Below are 16,650 nucleotides of genomic sequence, written 5' to 3'. Positions count from 1 at the left end.
TATACTCGGTCAAACAGAAAGAAACACCTTAATGAACACTTAATGGTGTATTCATTTCATGCCTTCTTTTCTCAGGATTACAGAGAAGTTAAATTAAATGAACAAACAGAAAAGATCTTCTCTTATCTCTTTTGCCAGTGCAGGATTGCTTCATACAACATATTGTCAGATACTTTATCCTGATTCAGTAATGAGACTCCCTTTATCCCAAAATCCATTATTTCTGCTGTTGTTCTTTCACAGCCCAGCGCCCTAGCTGTCTTAACTTGTTTCCATTCTTCCTGATTTCCCACTTGACAGGTCCAAGGATTTGCAAATGAAAAACTTCAGCTTCACGAAGGTGGATACACAGTCCTGCATGACCAGCTGCTATTTAAGAATCAGCTGTGGCACACATCAGTTCTGTAACTTTTGGTTCACATCATTGTGACACTATGGCATTATATGTCTTGTCTGAACTAATAATATATCATTAGCAGTTCAGAAACAAGAAAAAGCAATGCGACAATAGCATGGTCTGTGTTATTTATACACTAACTCTTAACTAAGCAGTAATAGGCTCTACAGTAGCCATTACAACTCAGGAAGGAAAATCTGCTGTCTTTATTTGTCGTTTATATTCTGCTGCTTTATATGTCCATAAATCCATATAAAACTTTGGTTTAGAGCACTGCAGCAGTCAAAAAGTGAAATTGGTCATTAGGAACTGTAGGAAATTAGATAAAAAATATGATAAAACAACATATACCACTAAATGATTGTATTTTGGCTACTGCTTGCAGCTCCAAATGTCTCCTCTCAAAAGGGATACAAAACTCAGCAGTGGGCAGAAAACATTGCTAAGTGTGATCAGAGGGTGGCAATGACTCCTGGAAGAGTCTGTTCAGCTGAGAAAAGAGATGATAGCCTGTGTTTTTAAGGTAGTACACCAGGGTAAAAAATAATCCCATGTGGCACTGAACACAGAACAGGCAGTCGACTTCACAGAGGTGGTCCTGGAGTCTCTGGAAGCAGCATCAGGCAGAAAAGCCAACACCATGCTGGGTGTCATCAGGACAGGCATTAGGAACAAGCCGTCAGGTGTCATTTTGCCTCTAAAGCACTGGTGAACCCACACGGAATCATAAAGACCAGACGTCACGCTGGATTTGAATCATGAATAGGTTCATTACAGCACTTCTGTCAAAATGATCAAAGCACGCTGAACGAGCTTTTGCCAGAATTATGCCTAATCGGGCAGAAAGTCTGATAGTGAGAAACTAATCCATTCGTGGAGCACATTGGAACAGCAACGTGAGTTTATCCCCAATTAGTGCTGCCTCCTCTGACTACCGTGCTCTTGATCAGGTACGTGGATCTGCTGTACTAACTGCGGCTGAAGGGGTGTTTCAAAGAGAGCTGTGAAATAGGGAATGACATGGAGGAAATGAGCAGAGGAGTTTCTCAGCCCTCAAACCACTCAATCAGGTGACAAGTTTGAAAACAAATGATCAAAAGTGTTGCTCAGTAAGACACGTAAATTATACAACTTGTTGAAAGGAATGCTGTTGAGAACAAAGAATTCAAGAGGTTTCACACACATTTATGGAGTTTTCTGGTGGGGGGTCAGATGCCCTTCCAGCTTAAACTGCACGAACTGCTGAGGGCAGGTCACTGGCTCATACCTGTTTCCCAGACTCATTTCCCAAGTATCCACCCTCGACCCCTCTTGGGAGACAGAAACTGGAGAGAAGGAGACCTTAGAGTCTGATCCAGTTGCTCCCACTTTCTTGGTGCTTTAAAAAAGTATTTACCTAGATGCTGTTATATGCAGAATGACTGAAAGATGTTCCAGCAGGGGAAATACCAGGTATATTTAAGCACACTCTGGACTTCAAACTTTTGAACTGTGAACACAATGTCACCACAATTTAAACCCCAGAGCTCTGAGGAGGCTTCAGAGATGGCAGCACCACAGCACAGGCCTCCTGCAAATGCCGACCATTTACCAGGCACACCAAGCCCTTGTTCTTCCCAACCCTTCCCCTTCTGCAGGAGAGCAATGACTTGCTGCTGACACGTTGAGCATTCCTGTGCACGGTGAGTCACAACGGCAATGAAACCACATCTTGAGCGTATGTAAATTAAGAGTCATATTCTGTAGCTGTTCTTATGTCAATGCACAAAAGCTGGCTAACAGACCTACTAAATGCAGTCATACACCCACAAAATAAAGAATACAGGTAATACACCCAGGGGGGTTATTTCTCTCATTCCTGCACCACTTCGAGTCCGTTCCCCTCTCACGGGGAGCTTGAGCCATCACCAGCCAGGCTAAGAAAATCTTACCTTGACTTCATGTAGGTAGGAGTGCCTGCAGAAAGCACAAGGCAGCACGGAAGAGATAAACAGAAGCAGTAATAATAACTCCTGCCATGAGCAAGTAAACATACAGTAGAGGATTTGTGTATTTTCCTCCAGGAAGAAGTCTTCAAACATGACCAGCTGAATTTAAATCAACCCCTGGAAGAGTTCCCCGAGGGCATCAGCCATACCTGTGGGCCTGAGGTGCCACTGCCGAGGGCTCCATCCTGCTGCTTTCCTTCTAGTCGCTGCCTTTTACATTGCGAGCGGGCTCTCCAGGCTCGTATTTCCATATGCAGGTAGGAGGTAGCAAACCTGGTGCCTGGTTAGTCCACTTGGTAAACACTGAACCGGAACAAAGGCTTCTCCCTGTGCCAACATTAACTCCTCTTGCTCTGGGGAGGTCTGCAGGAGCCACGCGCTGCCCTCCTCCAGCAGCCCCGAGCTAGAAGGACACCGAGATCTTCACACCACCAAGACGCCTTGGAGGGGGTTGGCTTCCAGAGCGAGCAACCCTTCTCTAGGACATTTCACCTATTTTAAGTATTTGTGTATTTGTGCTCAGTTATTGTTAAGTTGGAATTTTGTTTCATTTTCTGCACTTTCTTTCTATTTCCACCCATAGGTTGCCTGACTCTTCTCTCTACTGCAGCCCAGGGCTCCGGGTTGTGTCTCCCCCTTCTCCTCCCATCGTCCCAGTTAATACCGCATGCCATTTTTAGCCACTAAGCTTGCAAATTATTCACAACTCGTGCCTCCTGTCTTGTATGTACAGCTACTTCTTGACATTTCCTCTTGGACATACTCCAGTTCTCGCTGAGGGCAGGTTACAGATGCACAGCACCTCTTTTGTTCTGCACCTCCCGTAAGACCTTTTTTGCACTGTTCTTAACCTTTCCTGATGCAAATAAGAGGGAGCTGGCCCACAGAGGTGAAGGACTACAGGCATGAGGCTGAAATTCTCTCCAAGGACACCTTTGGAATCATGTATTTGAATTTTGGGGCAAATCTGTTCTTCCCAAGATAAATACTTAGTTTTCCTGCTATGATGAAGTACCCGTAGCATGTCAAGCATCAGCAGTTTTATGGGAGTGAGAAGGGCAGCAGAGAAATGACAGAGCTTTATGCAGTTTAACTCAAGTGATTGGCCAGATTCAGATTTCTGAATTCTTTTGTTTCCCTTGGATGACTTCTGGGAGATGGCTGCCCCTGCAGGCCTGTTGTTTGCTCTGTTTGGGGCTTCAATGGGGCACAAGGTTGCAGCCAGGAGGCTGCCCTGCTCTACAGTGCCCCAGTCACTCTCATTTGACTTGAGCAGATGGGCAAAGCTCTGCTAGGAGGAGAAATACTAATTAAATCAGATATCTCATACAATCCTCTACCTCTAAAAAGCACACACAAAATCCCTTTTTCTTCAGTGGAGCAGAAAATGATTTTTTTTTGTTCTTCCTTCTGAAGTTTGAATTTAGCTTAAAGTTCCCATTCTGTTTTTTTGTTTGTTTGTTTGTTTGTTTTTTATCAGGGTATTTTTCATCTGTACATTTTCTCACTCTTTCTCATATTCTTTCTGTTTATACCACAAACAAGCAACCATCCAGAATAAGCATGATAACAAAAATCACCAGCAGCATGTCTTAAGTTTGGGCGATGATGTGTCTATGCCCCGGGTGGCCACAGTGGCTTTAGCTGTCCCTAATTCTAAGCCTAAACAGACTTAATAACTTCTTCAGTAAATAAATAAATAAATAAATAAATAAATAAATAGCCATCATCTGCACTAAGGAAGAGTACAACAATGTTTGGTAGCTTCTCTAGTCCAGACAGACTTTTAATTGCATGGCTTCCAACTGCATTTCCTGAAGGCTGAATTTAGAAATGATCCATTACCAGAAGGATGGTTTCACTAACTTACCCATTTTTTTTATTTTTTTTTTATTTTTTTGAGTTGGAAGGAACCTTAAAGATCATCTACTTCCTACCCCATGCTCTGGGCAGGGTCACCTTCCACTAGACCAGGTTGCCCAGAGCCCCATCCAAGGCTGCGAGGGTGTTATCTCCTGTTCTCCCTGCCAGAGAGGACCACATCACTATGCTTCCAGCTGCAACTCCTGCTCATGTTTCCCAAATTTTACACTTCCAGAGCTACAAGTAGGGCCGAAGCAGACTCCATACATGCACATGTGTTGAAATCAACCTACATTTGCAGAGCACCTAGTGCAACTGGGAGTCCTACCCTGAGAACTATCCTTTTCTTTTATTATTGATGATAAAAAGAGTGATAGCTGCTATCCAGAAGGTAAATCCTGAATTATTTAAATCACTCTACGTGATGTTTCCTTCCTGCATGACCATTGTACTGATAATTCCTCTCCCCTCACCATTTGCCTTTCTTCCAACTCAGTAGGGTCCTAGCCCCTACCTGCCATCCTATCAAGAGCAGTGAAAGATGTCACCAGAATAAATCTAGCTATTGCTGTGTCACGGAGTAAACGTTCCCTGAGGAGCACTGTGTCCTGTGGAGGGACATCCTTCAGATAGACAAACCTGGAGTTCTTTTCAGCAGAGGTTGGCATCGTCACACTGGAATTGGTACCAAATGAAGGGGCCTGGTTCTCGCCCTGGTGTTAGCACAGGGAAATGGTAGCAAACAGCCCCAAAGGCACCCTGCCTTCACCGAAACACCCCTACCACAAAAACCTGATCTGTTCCGTGTCAATATTGCCACCACAGCAAGCTGTAGAAAATGCTGGGTTTTTATTATTACTATTTTCTGAATCTGAGGCTGAACAGAAAGCTCGCTTTTACTTACAAAGGAGGCGTTTCTCTGAGCTGCCTAAAAAATCAGCGTGGGGGCTGTGCCCAACACCAAGCCACAGGACATTTAGGAGTGTAAATGAACAGAAAGCTTACATAAGGGCAGGTTTTTAGTAGTCAATACATGTATGGTTTTTAAAGCATCTCAGCCTCTTTTCTCATAAACAAGCAGTACAGTCCTGGGCTAAGCCAGGCCTCCAGTGGAAGGGAAGGGCTAAGAAGAAAGTCAAGGTGTGCAGTCTATTTCCAGCCTCACTCCTGCTACATCCATTAATTTATGCAGCTTTGGGTGGTCCATTCAGCTAATGGATGTAAAAAATTTACCTGTCCCATGGGAAGAGCATCAAGAGGCTTTCATGTTGCTTGAGAAGTGATCTGAACCACAGGGTTTATAGCAAGGGTTGGTGCACCCAAAGAAAGACCCCACTGAACAAAGTGCTGGAGGCACTTGGCCATAAATATGGTTTGGTTTGGGTTGCTCTAATGGGTACAGAATGTTGCTCTCAATTGCCTTTGAAACTCTGAGGGACTCGGTGCCTTTTGCTCTGTGGGACCTGGACTGAGCCAAGCAGTCCCAAACTGGGCACATAGCTGCCAGATGCAAGGAGCTAAGAACAGGATTTGACTCCTATTGTGGCATATCAACCTGAACCATAAATCATCTGCTTCTGGGGAGTCCTCTAAGTGCTGGAACAACATTATTTGAGAGAAAGTGATACTTCATCAGAAAAAAAAAAAAAAAAAAAAAAAAAAAGAAACTTAAATAGGCCATCTCCTCAGCAGGTATTAACCAGGCGTGTTATCTCAGTGACTGGGTGGCCACAAAGCTGAGATTACTGCAATTTTTGATGGAGGAATCCGTGTGCTGAAATCTAGGCAGAAGCATCTAGTTTATGGTCCAGCTGAAAGTAAGTAAAGAGGTTTGATGGAGCCTGGCATAAAAAGCATAACTTCACTTTTATAAGTGATGCTGCAGAGCTGATCACCGGCCAAGAGAAGCACAGACATGGAAGCATCTATTTGGGACCAGAGCAGGAGCTTTGGGGCAGCTTTGGTGTTGCAGTGCAGGTGGCCAGGGTTGGAAAGCCGGAGCCTGCTGACCCCTGCAAGTCCTGGCTGATGTGGGGCAATGTTGTTGGGTTACCCTCAGTGAGTGCATTTCTTACTGAATATTGAACCGAAGGAAGCTTTGATGTAAAGGAAAAGATTTCAGGTTTGAAGAATAAAACAAAAGCCTTGTGAGCAGGTAAGCAGCTGCTGGCATGTGATTCCATGTCCCTGCAACCCTTTTTCCCCTCCCACCTACCTATTTGTACAAAAGCTGCTCCTACATTGTGGTCTAACTGCCCAACTCAGACCCCTGCTAATGCTTTTTGTTCCACTTTTGTCATGCCATAAAAATCTCCTGTATTTATAAAAGTAAGGAAGCATCGGTGACAGGTTTGGGACTGCTCTGCAAAAGAAACTCCTTCAGCTGGCAAAGCACAGAGCAGTTTTATGCCAGGTCAGCCTGGAGGGGTCTATAAGCAGCCTGTAATTAGTGCTGGTACCTCACTTAGCACCCTGTGGATGTAAAACCAAGCCTGGGTCTCAGTCCTGGGCAGGAACTGATCGGGCCTTTGTTCACACGAGGCCAGGCGATACAAGCATCCCTTATCAAGCTGTTTCTCACAGACAGTGCTGGGTCTCGGCATTCAAGCTTGTGCTCCACAGCTCAGCTGCACATCCTACTTCTCCCCTAGGGACTTGTTATTTTACAGTACTCCAAATGTATTTAATCTTCAGCTTTCCAAAGGCTGCTGGCAAGATTTGTCAGCAAATTACTGTGGAGCTAGCAGGGAAAAGGAATAATAAGTCCGAGAGGACTTAGTGCACAGTAAGATGTCAGCTTTGGGCATGGCTGTCGAGTCAGCCCCATGGTAGAAATCACCTCTTGACAAGGTGAGGACTAAGCCACGGCTATTTAACTCCTCTCCCTCCCTTCCCCACACACATGTTCTCAGTTGTTGAAGGCTGCCTGGGACATGGATACAAAACATCCTTAGGGCTGGCCTGTTTTGTACCAAATGCTGTCAGTCCCAAAGGTAGAGCCATGAGCTCTGCCCCTTCTGCTCAGCACAGGGCCCTGCATCCAGCTGTTGGGACTCGTTGCCCAAAACTGCAACCCACAAACTGCTAGCTGGTTCATTCCTCTCCAGTGATGTTGCAAAATACCCTGGGAATGCCAGTTAAGCAATGACACTTGCAAAAATGCTTCTGTTTCATCAGCACTTTGTTAGCACTGGAACACAGCCTTTGGCTGTTCAGCAGAGAAGACTTAATCCCAAACAAATCCTTTCTGGCACAGGGACAAAACCAGAATGTTTGCTGCGGGAAGTGCTCAGCATCTGAACTCACTACATACATGAAGAGATTCTCTACCAAGTAGGCACGAAGTTTAAGCACCATTCAGGAGGCTGGGAAGGCTGGTTTCAAACAAAAACATGTCTGAGCACAAAGCAGCTCAGAAGTCAGCCTGTCTGGCAGACACTTTTTTTTGGTGTTAGGTTGGGTTTTTGTTCTTGTTTCCATTTTTTCTCAGCTGCAGAGAAGTTGTAGTCCACCTTACCAAGTCCACAAGTATAAAGATCCAACATCAAAAGACTTGCTGGGCACACAGAAGGACCCTGTGCTGGGCACACAGAAGGAGGATGAGGGATGCAGGTTGCCCTCCCAGAGTTTTACCAAAAGCAGCTGCCAGTTCTGGAGCAAATAATTCTGCAATTGCAGCTGCACACGTATGAGATCATAATTTTTGCACTGCCAATATGCCCACAACACTCCCTGATTTCCTATGCCCCTGCAATCCTACATCACCGACATCAAATCTCTCCTTTATAAATCTATTTTTCCATCATAAACCCATTCTTATGGTGCCTACTTCAGCCCTAGTCTGAATAATAGCAAAACAGATGAAAAGCTGCTCCTAAATAAGAGGCTAGTGGCAGGTGTTTCTGACATTTCTTGAAGTGGGACAAATATCCCACTTCTCCTAAAGCACTAAGAATTCATTTATTTCTGGTTCAGTGGGGCTGTGAAATGCTTGAGCTTAACAGTTTTGCCAGAATAACCTCTTGTTTTGCACTGCTTTAATCTTTACTATGATTTTAGGGAGTTATCTTCCTAATAGATTTATATCTTTTGAAAGTCAGAGAGCAGCTGCTGCCTTCAGCCATGCTACAGATACCAAGTTTAAACTGAGCATTTTATGAAATGGCTGGTACAGTATTTCTGTCCAGGTTCAGACAACAATCATCATAGGGTGATTTGAGTTACATTCTGGATAGCTTGTACCATGACAGACTGAAAAAAATCCTTACTTGTCTAGTCCTGAATTAATTAAGGGAGAGAGAAAACTAACATCACTTTGAGCAGTTATTTGTAGAGCTTTGCCAAACCCAAATCCATGGGAAATTCCAAAAGAGACATGGGACAGCTGCCACCCAGCCCCAGGTAGCCTTCTGGACGTGCTGACCAGGGGGATAGCAATGGTCAGCCACAAGTCTGTGTCCTTCATGCTGATGCTCTCAAACCCCTTTAATCCAGAAAGTCAGTCTCCATTTGTATTGCAGCAATTCAGTTTCCATTTGCTGCCAGAAAATCCAAGCTTATAAACAGAAAGTGTTCAGGAAGAAACTGGACTTTCAAAAAAAAAAAAAAATACCCTTTCATCCAAAGCCAACTGTATCTTGCAGATAAGAGGACCTGAAGGTTTCCCAGACAAATATCTCCTCTCTTCACTTTTACCATAGCCAACAACATAACATCATTCATCAATATTGCTCTTTTATTTCACTGGAGTTGAAGGGAAGCTGTTCAAAGAAAGGCTGTACAAAATCTCTAGAGGACTAGTGCCTCAAATAAACACCTTCATATCTACATATTTGCTTCCCATCAACATCCCTGAAAGCACTATGCCTTCTCAAGGTGCAACTTAAAGGAGCTTGCTGCTCGGGGATATGAGTCACTCCTTCGCCAAGGAGCACTTTTGGTTCCTGGGGTATTTCTCTAGCTGTTTGGAAGCAGCCAAACTCCAACAGTTGCCTCTAGTATTGGTGGTATCTGAGGTGGAAATGGCTGGTCACAAATAGCTGCCCATGTAGTCCGGCAAAGTGCCTGTCTTAAAAAGATTTGGAATGAAGCCCTTTGCAAAGGATCGGGTCTGCAGCCCCTGTGCTTCAGATTTTACTCAAAGGCCTTGCTGAAGTCTAGGTAGACTACGTCAACAGGCTCTCCCTCATCCACCAGGTGGGTCACCCGGTCATAGAAGGAGGTGAGGATGGTCAGGCAGGACTTGCCTTTCATGAACCCATGGTTGTGTTTGGAACACAAGTCTTATGACTGAGGGAGCTGGGGTTGTTTAGTCTGGGGAAGAGGAGGCTCAGGGGAGGCCTCATTGCTCTCTGCAACTGCCTGAAAGGAAGCTGTGGGGAGCTGGGGGTCGGCCTCTGCTCACAGTGATAGGACCAGAGGGAATGGCCTCAAGCTGTGCCAGGGGAGGTTCAGGTTGGAAATGAGGAGACATTTCTGCTCAGAAAGAGCAGTCAGGCACTGGGACGGGTTGCCCAGGGAGGTGGTGGAGTCCCCATCCCTGGGGGTGTTCAAGGAGAGGTTGGACGTGGTGCTTGGGGACATGGCTTAGTGGTGACATTGATGGTAGGGGATGGTTTGAGCAGATGATCCTGGAGGTCTTTTCCAATCTTAATAATTCTATGATTTTCGTCACAATCAGTTCATTGTAGCAAGTCTCTTTTTTATCTCCTCGAATTCTGTTCCACCAACAAATCCCCAGTCTGAATGAACGTCAGCTGGAGCAGCATGAGATGCAGAGAGACAACACAGCCATTTGATCTTGGTGGTGAGACCATCCTCCAACATCTCTGTCCTCGAGGAAGCCATAGTGCACAGCAGAATTTTTGACCCCTTTGTTTTCATTAGGGATATGCCAAGGCCTCATAGTTTTTCATATTTATAGTCCATTGTAAAAGCTGTGCCTTTTTCCACTCACTTCTATGAGGGCAGAGTTTCTGATGGTGCTGGCTAAAATTAGAAAGCCATCATTTTCATGCTAGCCAAAGCCTTGAGCTACAGCTTGGAAAAGATACAGTCCATGAGGACAAAGATCAGACACAACTGAGTTGCTTTGTATGAGAACAGACCATTAACTGCAGGAAACACCGAGTAATTTCACTTAACATAAATGTCTGTCATTGCAGGCTAAATTCAATCAAATTACCTCCTATTTTCTAAGAGTGTGCAAGCCCGGAGTTACAGCCGATCAGGCAGAGCGTGTGCATCAGCCTCAGGCTGCAAGTGCAGATTGGATAAAAGAATAGCTTATATTTTCAGGCTTTTTGCATGGCTCCAGCCTGCACAGCCAGAAACACCAAATGTTAAAGGTACCCATTGTAACTGGGTATCGTATGTTTCAGAAATTCTAGCAAAATGCCCAGAAATACCACCTCATCTTCTCTGAAAGCAGCAAGAGTCAAGACCTTAGAAGAAAACTACACCTGGCTTTTCTGTTGACATTTGCAAAGGTGCAGCTTAGAAAACAAAACAAAAAAAAATCAAGCAAACAAACAAATATCCAATTCACCCCAGGAAACAAGACTTCCAGGTAACTTTCATATGAAAATAAGTTAGGAAATATGGATTACTACTGAGAAAGACATCAGGCCAGATGTTCAGCTGGTGTCAACGAGCACAGCCCCTCTGACAGCCTGCCCACTTACACCATGTAGGTGCAGCTCAGCCACCTGGCCAGCAATTTCATCACAAAGCAGGGATGACAAAGTCATAAAGACTCCATAAATTCACAGTATGGGGTTTATCTGAGTGTGATCTGTTGCCATGTATCTAGACACCAATGACAGATTCATCTCACCTGATTTCTACAGGTTGGCTGCTACATCCCAGCGAGTCAACCCAGAAGAAGTCACCCCAATCAGCATCAAGCAGATGTCAGAAATGTTTCCAAATGGATCAGGCACCAGAAGAGTCCGTTTCTCCTCATCAGCTGGAAAGGGAGTCTAGACACTTGAGACATCTACATTTGTCCCTATGAATACCACCCCTGTGTGGCAAGCACAGCCTAAGTAATAGAGTATAATGGCAACAACAAAATACATCAAACTGTGTTGGAGACAGAGGACAAATCTCCCCACCCAGCGTGAGAGTATCCACCACCCTGCCCTGACAGAGTGACATTACAAAGCCTGCCTGTGACACTTTGGTCCTCAAATGCCACCTGGTGGCCCTTCTTCGAAATCCTAACGGGTCATTATGGGCAGCCTTGGAGGGTAAAAAGGGTTGTGTTGTGCCCTGTAAATAGGAAAGTTTTTGCAGGAATGGAGATGTCTACAATCTATTGAACATATTAATTTGATGGGCTTTTAATAGAGTTTCAGGCATGAGTAAACATCCACGGAAATAGCACAAAATAGAGAGGAACAACAAGAAAAACTTCATGAGAACTGCAAAACTTCCCTTGGGAGTGCACAGCACGAGTGCATTGCTAGGGGACCCTCCCCTCCCTTTGCCTCAGCAGCAGTGCAGATGATGATCCATAGCTCAGAGGGATGACAAGTCCCTGGGTGCTTACAGAGAAGCCCAACCTGGTGGGTGTCAGCATAGTCAGATGCTTCTTGCAGCCATGCAGAACTTGCCAAGGGAGGTGCAGCTTCTTCCTTGCTGTGTTTGGTGTGGTTTCTCTGAAAAAAACTCCCCGTGCCTGCCTCGATACAAAACTGCCCTCTTAATTTTATTTCCACAATGCAGCTGCATGCCAGCAGCCTCGCAGCATTCTGACTATGGGGTGGCAAAGAGATACACCCAACTGGGGATGGCTGTGCTTTGTTTTCCATTATAAAGGGATTTGGAGTCTTCTTTATAATACTTGTTCAATTAAAAAAAAAAAAAAAAAATCAGTCATTTACACCATCATAGGTAGCTGAAGTTGTTTTTTTTTTTTTTATTCTTACTGAATCACATTCTGCTGTCTAGTGTGCTGGTGCAAACCCTGGAACAATTATTTACTTTTCTAGAGTGATACCAGTCCTGTGTCTGCAATATCACTACGTAGAAAGCCAGCTATTATCCACTTTACCTACTTCCCACAGAAACTGGTTTCACTTCAGCAGTTACAATAGCAGTGCATAAGAAAACAAGACCATGAGCAGAGTAAAATACCAGATACTTCAGCATCCAGAAAGTAAACATCTCTTGATGTCAGACAGAGCAATCTAAGCACGGTGCCCCACTGTCTTGCAGCAAGCAAGAAATTGGTATTGATATTTTTGGATTGGATTCACGTCACTGTGCAATTTCACATTTTCCTGTGAACAATTCAAATGTCCAAGTGCATTAGGACTGCTTGTTTACAATGCTTTTCACTGTTGCGACCGTGGTCTCTTTAAAAATAAAAAAAAAGAATAGCTACAACACTGAAATTATATACTGTATCCATGAAAAGAAAAAGTAAAAAAAAAAAAAAAAAAAAAGTTAATAAACTGTTTAGAGTCAAATATTAAATCCCTGAAGCTGGGAACTCTGGTGCAGAGCCTAATCCAATACCCCAAGCAATTGAAAAGACTTTGTTCTCTGCAGGATCAGACCTACAGAGCAGTAAATGACTCAGGCTCCAGGACCATGTAACTCTCTCAGCAGAAAATATAAAATAAAATAAAATAAAATAAAATAAAATAAAATAAAATAAAATAAAATAAAATAAAATAAAATAAAATAAAATAAAATAAAATAAAATAAAATAAAATAAAAATATATATATAAAAAAAAACTGTTTCAACAGAAGGAATAGGAAAGTTGATATAAATGTTATTTGAGCTGTTTTGGTAATTTTTGGGGACTGCTTCAAAGAAGGGAGCAAAATAGGGAAATAAACCATACTTTTCACACGCAAAACCTTGTACAGTTATCCTAAAGTTTAGGGCAGGCACAAAATAGATTTTGTCACTAGGGTAAATTTATTTAATCTTTAACTTTCATTTGCTATTTATATAATTTAATTTATGGTAAGTTCTCAAGCAAATCATCTGAGCACATTGGCCAAGCTTTGATCTTAGTTGCACATCTCTGAGCCCCTAGTGACTCTACAAAATCCATGAAAAAGTTCTGGGTTTGGTCTGCTACAGCCAGGGCAGAATTTGATTGCTAGCAACATATTCAGAAACACTGCAAAAGAAGGTAGAAACAAGAAAACACTTCATAAACAGGACATCCTATGTAAATCAGCTAACTGTGAACAGAAATACAGAAACATGCAAATAAACTTGGATATATGCACACTTACACACTCATAGGCACAGACACCCAGACATTTCTCTCTTTTCTTTCAGCAAAAAGCCAGTATCCTTTGCTTACAACAAACAAGCACTTCACAATTTAGGGCAAATCCTCAGCTCATAAATTTGATTAATTTCAGAAAACCAAGACTATTTCCAGCAGCTGACCTAAGCACGAAAAGATTAAAGTGTCAAATTTTGCCCTTATTCAATAGAATATATTATCTTATTGAAAATTTTTGAAGATAACCTGTTGAATTTTTGCCTTTATTCAATAGAAATATAAATATCCTATTACATAAGTCCCAAACCAGAGCAGTCTAAGTGATTCCTGTTCCCTAACTGGCACTGCTGGGCTGCTGCACACCACCTGTGAGCCCAAAGATATCACAGTCCTAAAAAAACAGTGGACAGGAAACAAAACTAAACTAAACAATAATTTTAAAAAAGAAAGGCACAATAAAATATGCTTGCCAGAGACGTTCATCTCTTCCCATTTGCAGTTCAGCGGAACTAATGCTCTTTCTTTAAAGACTTTTAAAGGATAAACCTGTACCAATACAAAACTTGCTGACATAAATAAAACCCTCACACAAGCAGCTGAATGTTAAAACTCTGAGTCTTTAATTATTTCTAAACATCATTCTTTTTCTTCCTGTAGGATGTCTTGCATTTTCACTGTCAAAAATAATGGAAAAAGTAGGAGAGACATTACCTTCCCTTTTTTTCCTCCATCTCTTATGCTTTAGTGTCAAGCTGGCCTTCAGCAACTCATCCAGCACCTGCAAGACATACCTCTTCTCTTCCGTTGGCTGCCATAGGGATTCTGCCTGTGTTTATGATTAACTCACCAAGATATCCACCACACCAGGGTGAGGCTGTTTAAACACTTAATTGTATTCATGACTCTTTTCTTATTCTAGATAAGGTTTCCAAAAGCACTGGAGTATGCAATGTAGTTAACTGTTTAGTGAAGCCTCTCAAAACTCAGGGATTTTGGCTCACTGAGCTTCTTTACAAGGATGTTTTTTTTTCCTTCTCCTGCTGTGAGTGGGTTCTCCTTGCCACCATGGTCAGGCAGGACCAGCACGTGGCCCAGACTGCATTTTGGCTCATAAAACAGCTCCAGAAACACAACAGCCTGATGTTTTGAGGTGCTACTATGCCAAAATGGGGGATAAATTTCCATTTGCAGGGTTTCATTCAGGTCAGGTAGTTGCTGCACTGGTACAATTTCTGCTCCTCATCCACAATCACAGACCCTCACCAGGCTCACCAACCCAGATCACTCTCCCCAGGGTACAAAGATCCCAACAAAATCAATGGAAGTTTAGCCAAGATGTTAGAGTTCAGGAGGTCAGTCCTTCAAGGGTTCAGAGATACTGCCTCCTGTATGTCCTGGATATAAGAAAAACAAATTTCATGACGAGGACAGTCAAACGTTAGCACAATCTGCTCAACGAGGTTGCACAGTCTCTGTTCCTGCAGGTTTTCAAAATCTGGTTGGACAAAGTCCCAAGAAACCTGGTCTGAGTTCATGGCTGACCCTGCTCTGAGCAGGAGGTTGGGCTACAGACCACCTGCGGTCCCTCCCAACCTCAGTTCTCCTGTGATCCTATTTATGATCCTATATTCTGATACTGGTAATGGTGTAGGCAGGTGTATCAGGATTTGTAGCGTGGGTTGGGGATGAAATCTGCTCCCTGTAGCGACACTGATGTTATTGTGTCCACACAAGTCATACATTCTTTCTGAACTACAACTTAACTCATCTGCAGTATGGGAACAGTTCCTTGTTTCCCTAGGGCATTTGCAAGGATAATATAAAACTTTCAGATGATTCATACAGCAAATGATGCTCTGTCACGCAATGATGCTCTATCACAGCAAATACAGCATTTCCATTAGTCCCTGGAGCAATACAGATGCAAACTTTGGGGACAAAGCATAGCCATATTTCTAGTAATAACTTGGTCAACCTAATGAGGCCAACTGAACATGCTGACCAAATGCAGAGGGTGGTAACTAGCTGATCCTTTTCTCTTTCACATCAGACATGCATACATGCTTCATTGTGCTGCAAAGTTCTGCAAAAGTAAACCTATTTCATGTATTAAAAATGCCATTTATACAAGAGTATAAACAGAGACAAGACAATTAGCACAAAAAGAAGAGACTTGGCTCACTGTGCAGTACTTTGCCTATGCAGTCATTTTGCTACTCAGTTTGGTAGCTTTGCAACACATGTTCAAGTGCTGCCGAAGAGTCATGTTGAGGAGCAAATGGGAAAGAAAAGAAAAGCCTGATCTCCTGGTGAGAAGAGCGTCTTACATCATGAAGGTTAATTTGGATCTTTTCAAACAGAAACTGCTCTCCAGCTTGGCTAAAAACAGGTTGTGTCAGAAGGACACAATGAAGAGCATCAACATTTGTTAGAATGTTTTATTATTGTGTTTTAGGTTGCATGACTGTTTTAGCACTTGGCCACTTGTATATTCTAAGGAAAACACAAAGGGACACGTTCATGCCATCTAGTCTAGACATTTTTCACTGGTGGGGTTTCACAGTGCAATCTGAGCCAATTTAACAGCTCACTGCAGCTGAAAAAGGACAGAGGCATCGGTGCCTTTACTAATCCCCTCTTCTGCTCCAAGCCGTGTCTCTCCTGCTTACGCTATGCCAACTACAGCAACACTGCTCTGAGCCACTTTAACTCTCTAAGCCACCAGAAACTAATGGACAATTTGGAACTGGTTTGTAGGATGAATGAGGGAGTCTGGAGGCAGGAGAAAAGGAGGGAGAGCCATCACACAGTGGGGAGCAAGAGGAAAGATGGAACCATCAGGCTGGCTTGGATGCTTGTGAAAAACCTGCCTTAATTATTTGTTTTCGCTCTAATCATGAAGGTACCAGGATTGCCATTTCTTTGTTCCTTCACCCAAAGACAGTTTTATCCTGACAAAGTAGCTGAGAAAGGGCTCTAGGTATGTGTAGGTGGGTGCTCAATACGACAGCAACTGGAGACAGGAGAGGACCCTGTTTCATAAATAAGGGTGCAAAGGAAGCAATTCAACTGCCTCAACAGGGGCAATGAATGCCATCTGTGGTACCTCAGGACATCACGAGTGATCTCCCTCCACTGCTCCAGAAA

The 16,650-nt window shown here is 43.3% G+C and overlaps 1 protein-coding gene across 3 annotated transcripts in view; it reads right to left on the bottom strand.

The window, feature by feature from the left end:
• FER1L6 (fer-1 like family member 6) overlaps positions 1–16,650 on the bottom strand; it is a 93,394-nt gene that overhangs the window by 71,761 nt on the left and 4,983 nt on the right. Inside the window, exon 1 of one of the 3 annotated variants that reach the window (XM_084507743.1) lies at positions 14,215–14,360. The exons of 1 other annotated variant lie outside the window; for it this stretch is intronic. In XM_084507743.1, coding sequence (XP_084363869.1) covers positions 14,215–14,234 — 20 coding nt within the window. In that variant the 5' untranslated portion in view covers positions 14,235–14,360. Of the gene's footprint in view, positions 1–2,534; positions 2,636–14,214; positions 14,361–16,650 lie in introns of those variants that run through there. One more of the 3 variants, XM_084507742.1, reaches the window with a different exon arrangement.

Source organism: Aythya ferina (genome assembly GCF_964211825.1).
Source record: "Aythya ferina genome assembly, chromosome: 2".
Classification (NCBI taxonomy): domain Eukaryota; kingdom Metazoa; phylum Chordata; class Aves; order Anseriformes; family Anatidae; genus Aythya; species Aythya ferina.
Note: the sequence above shows the minus strand (reverse complement) of the source record. Positions and strands in the feature narration are given on the sequence as shown.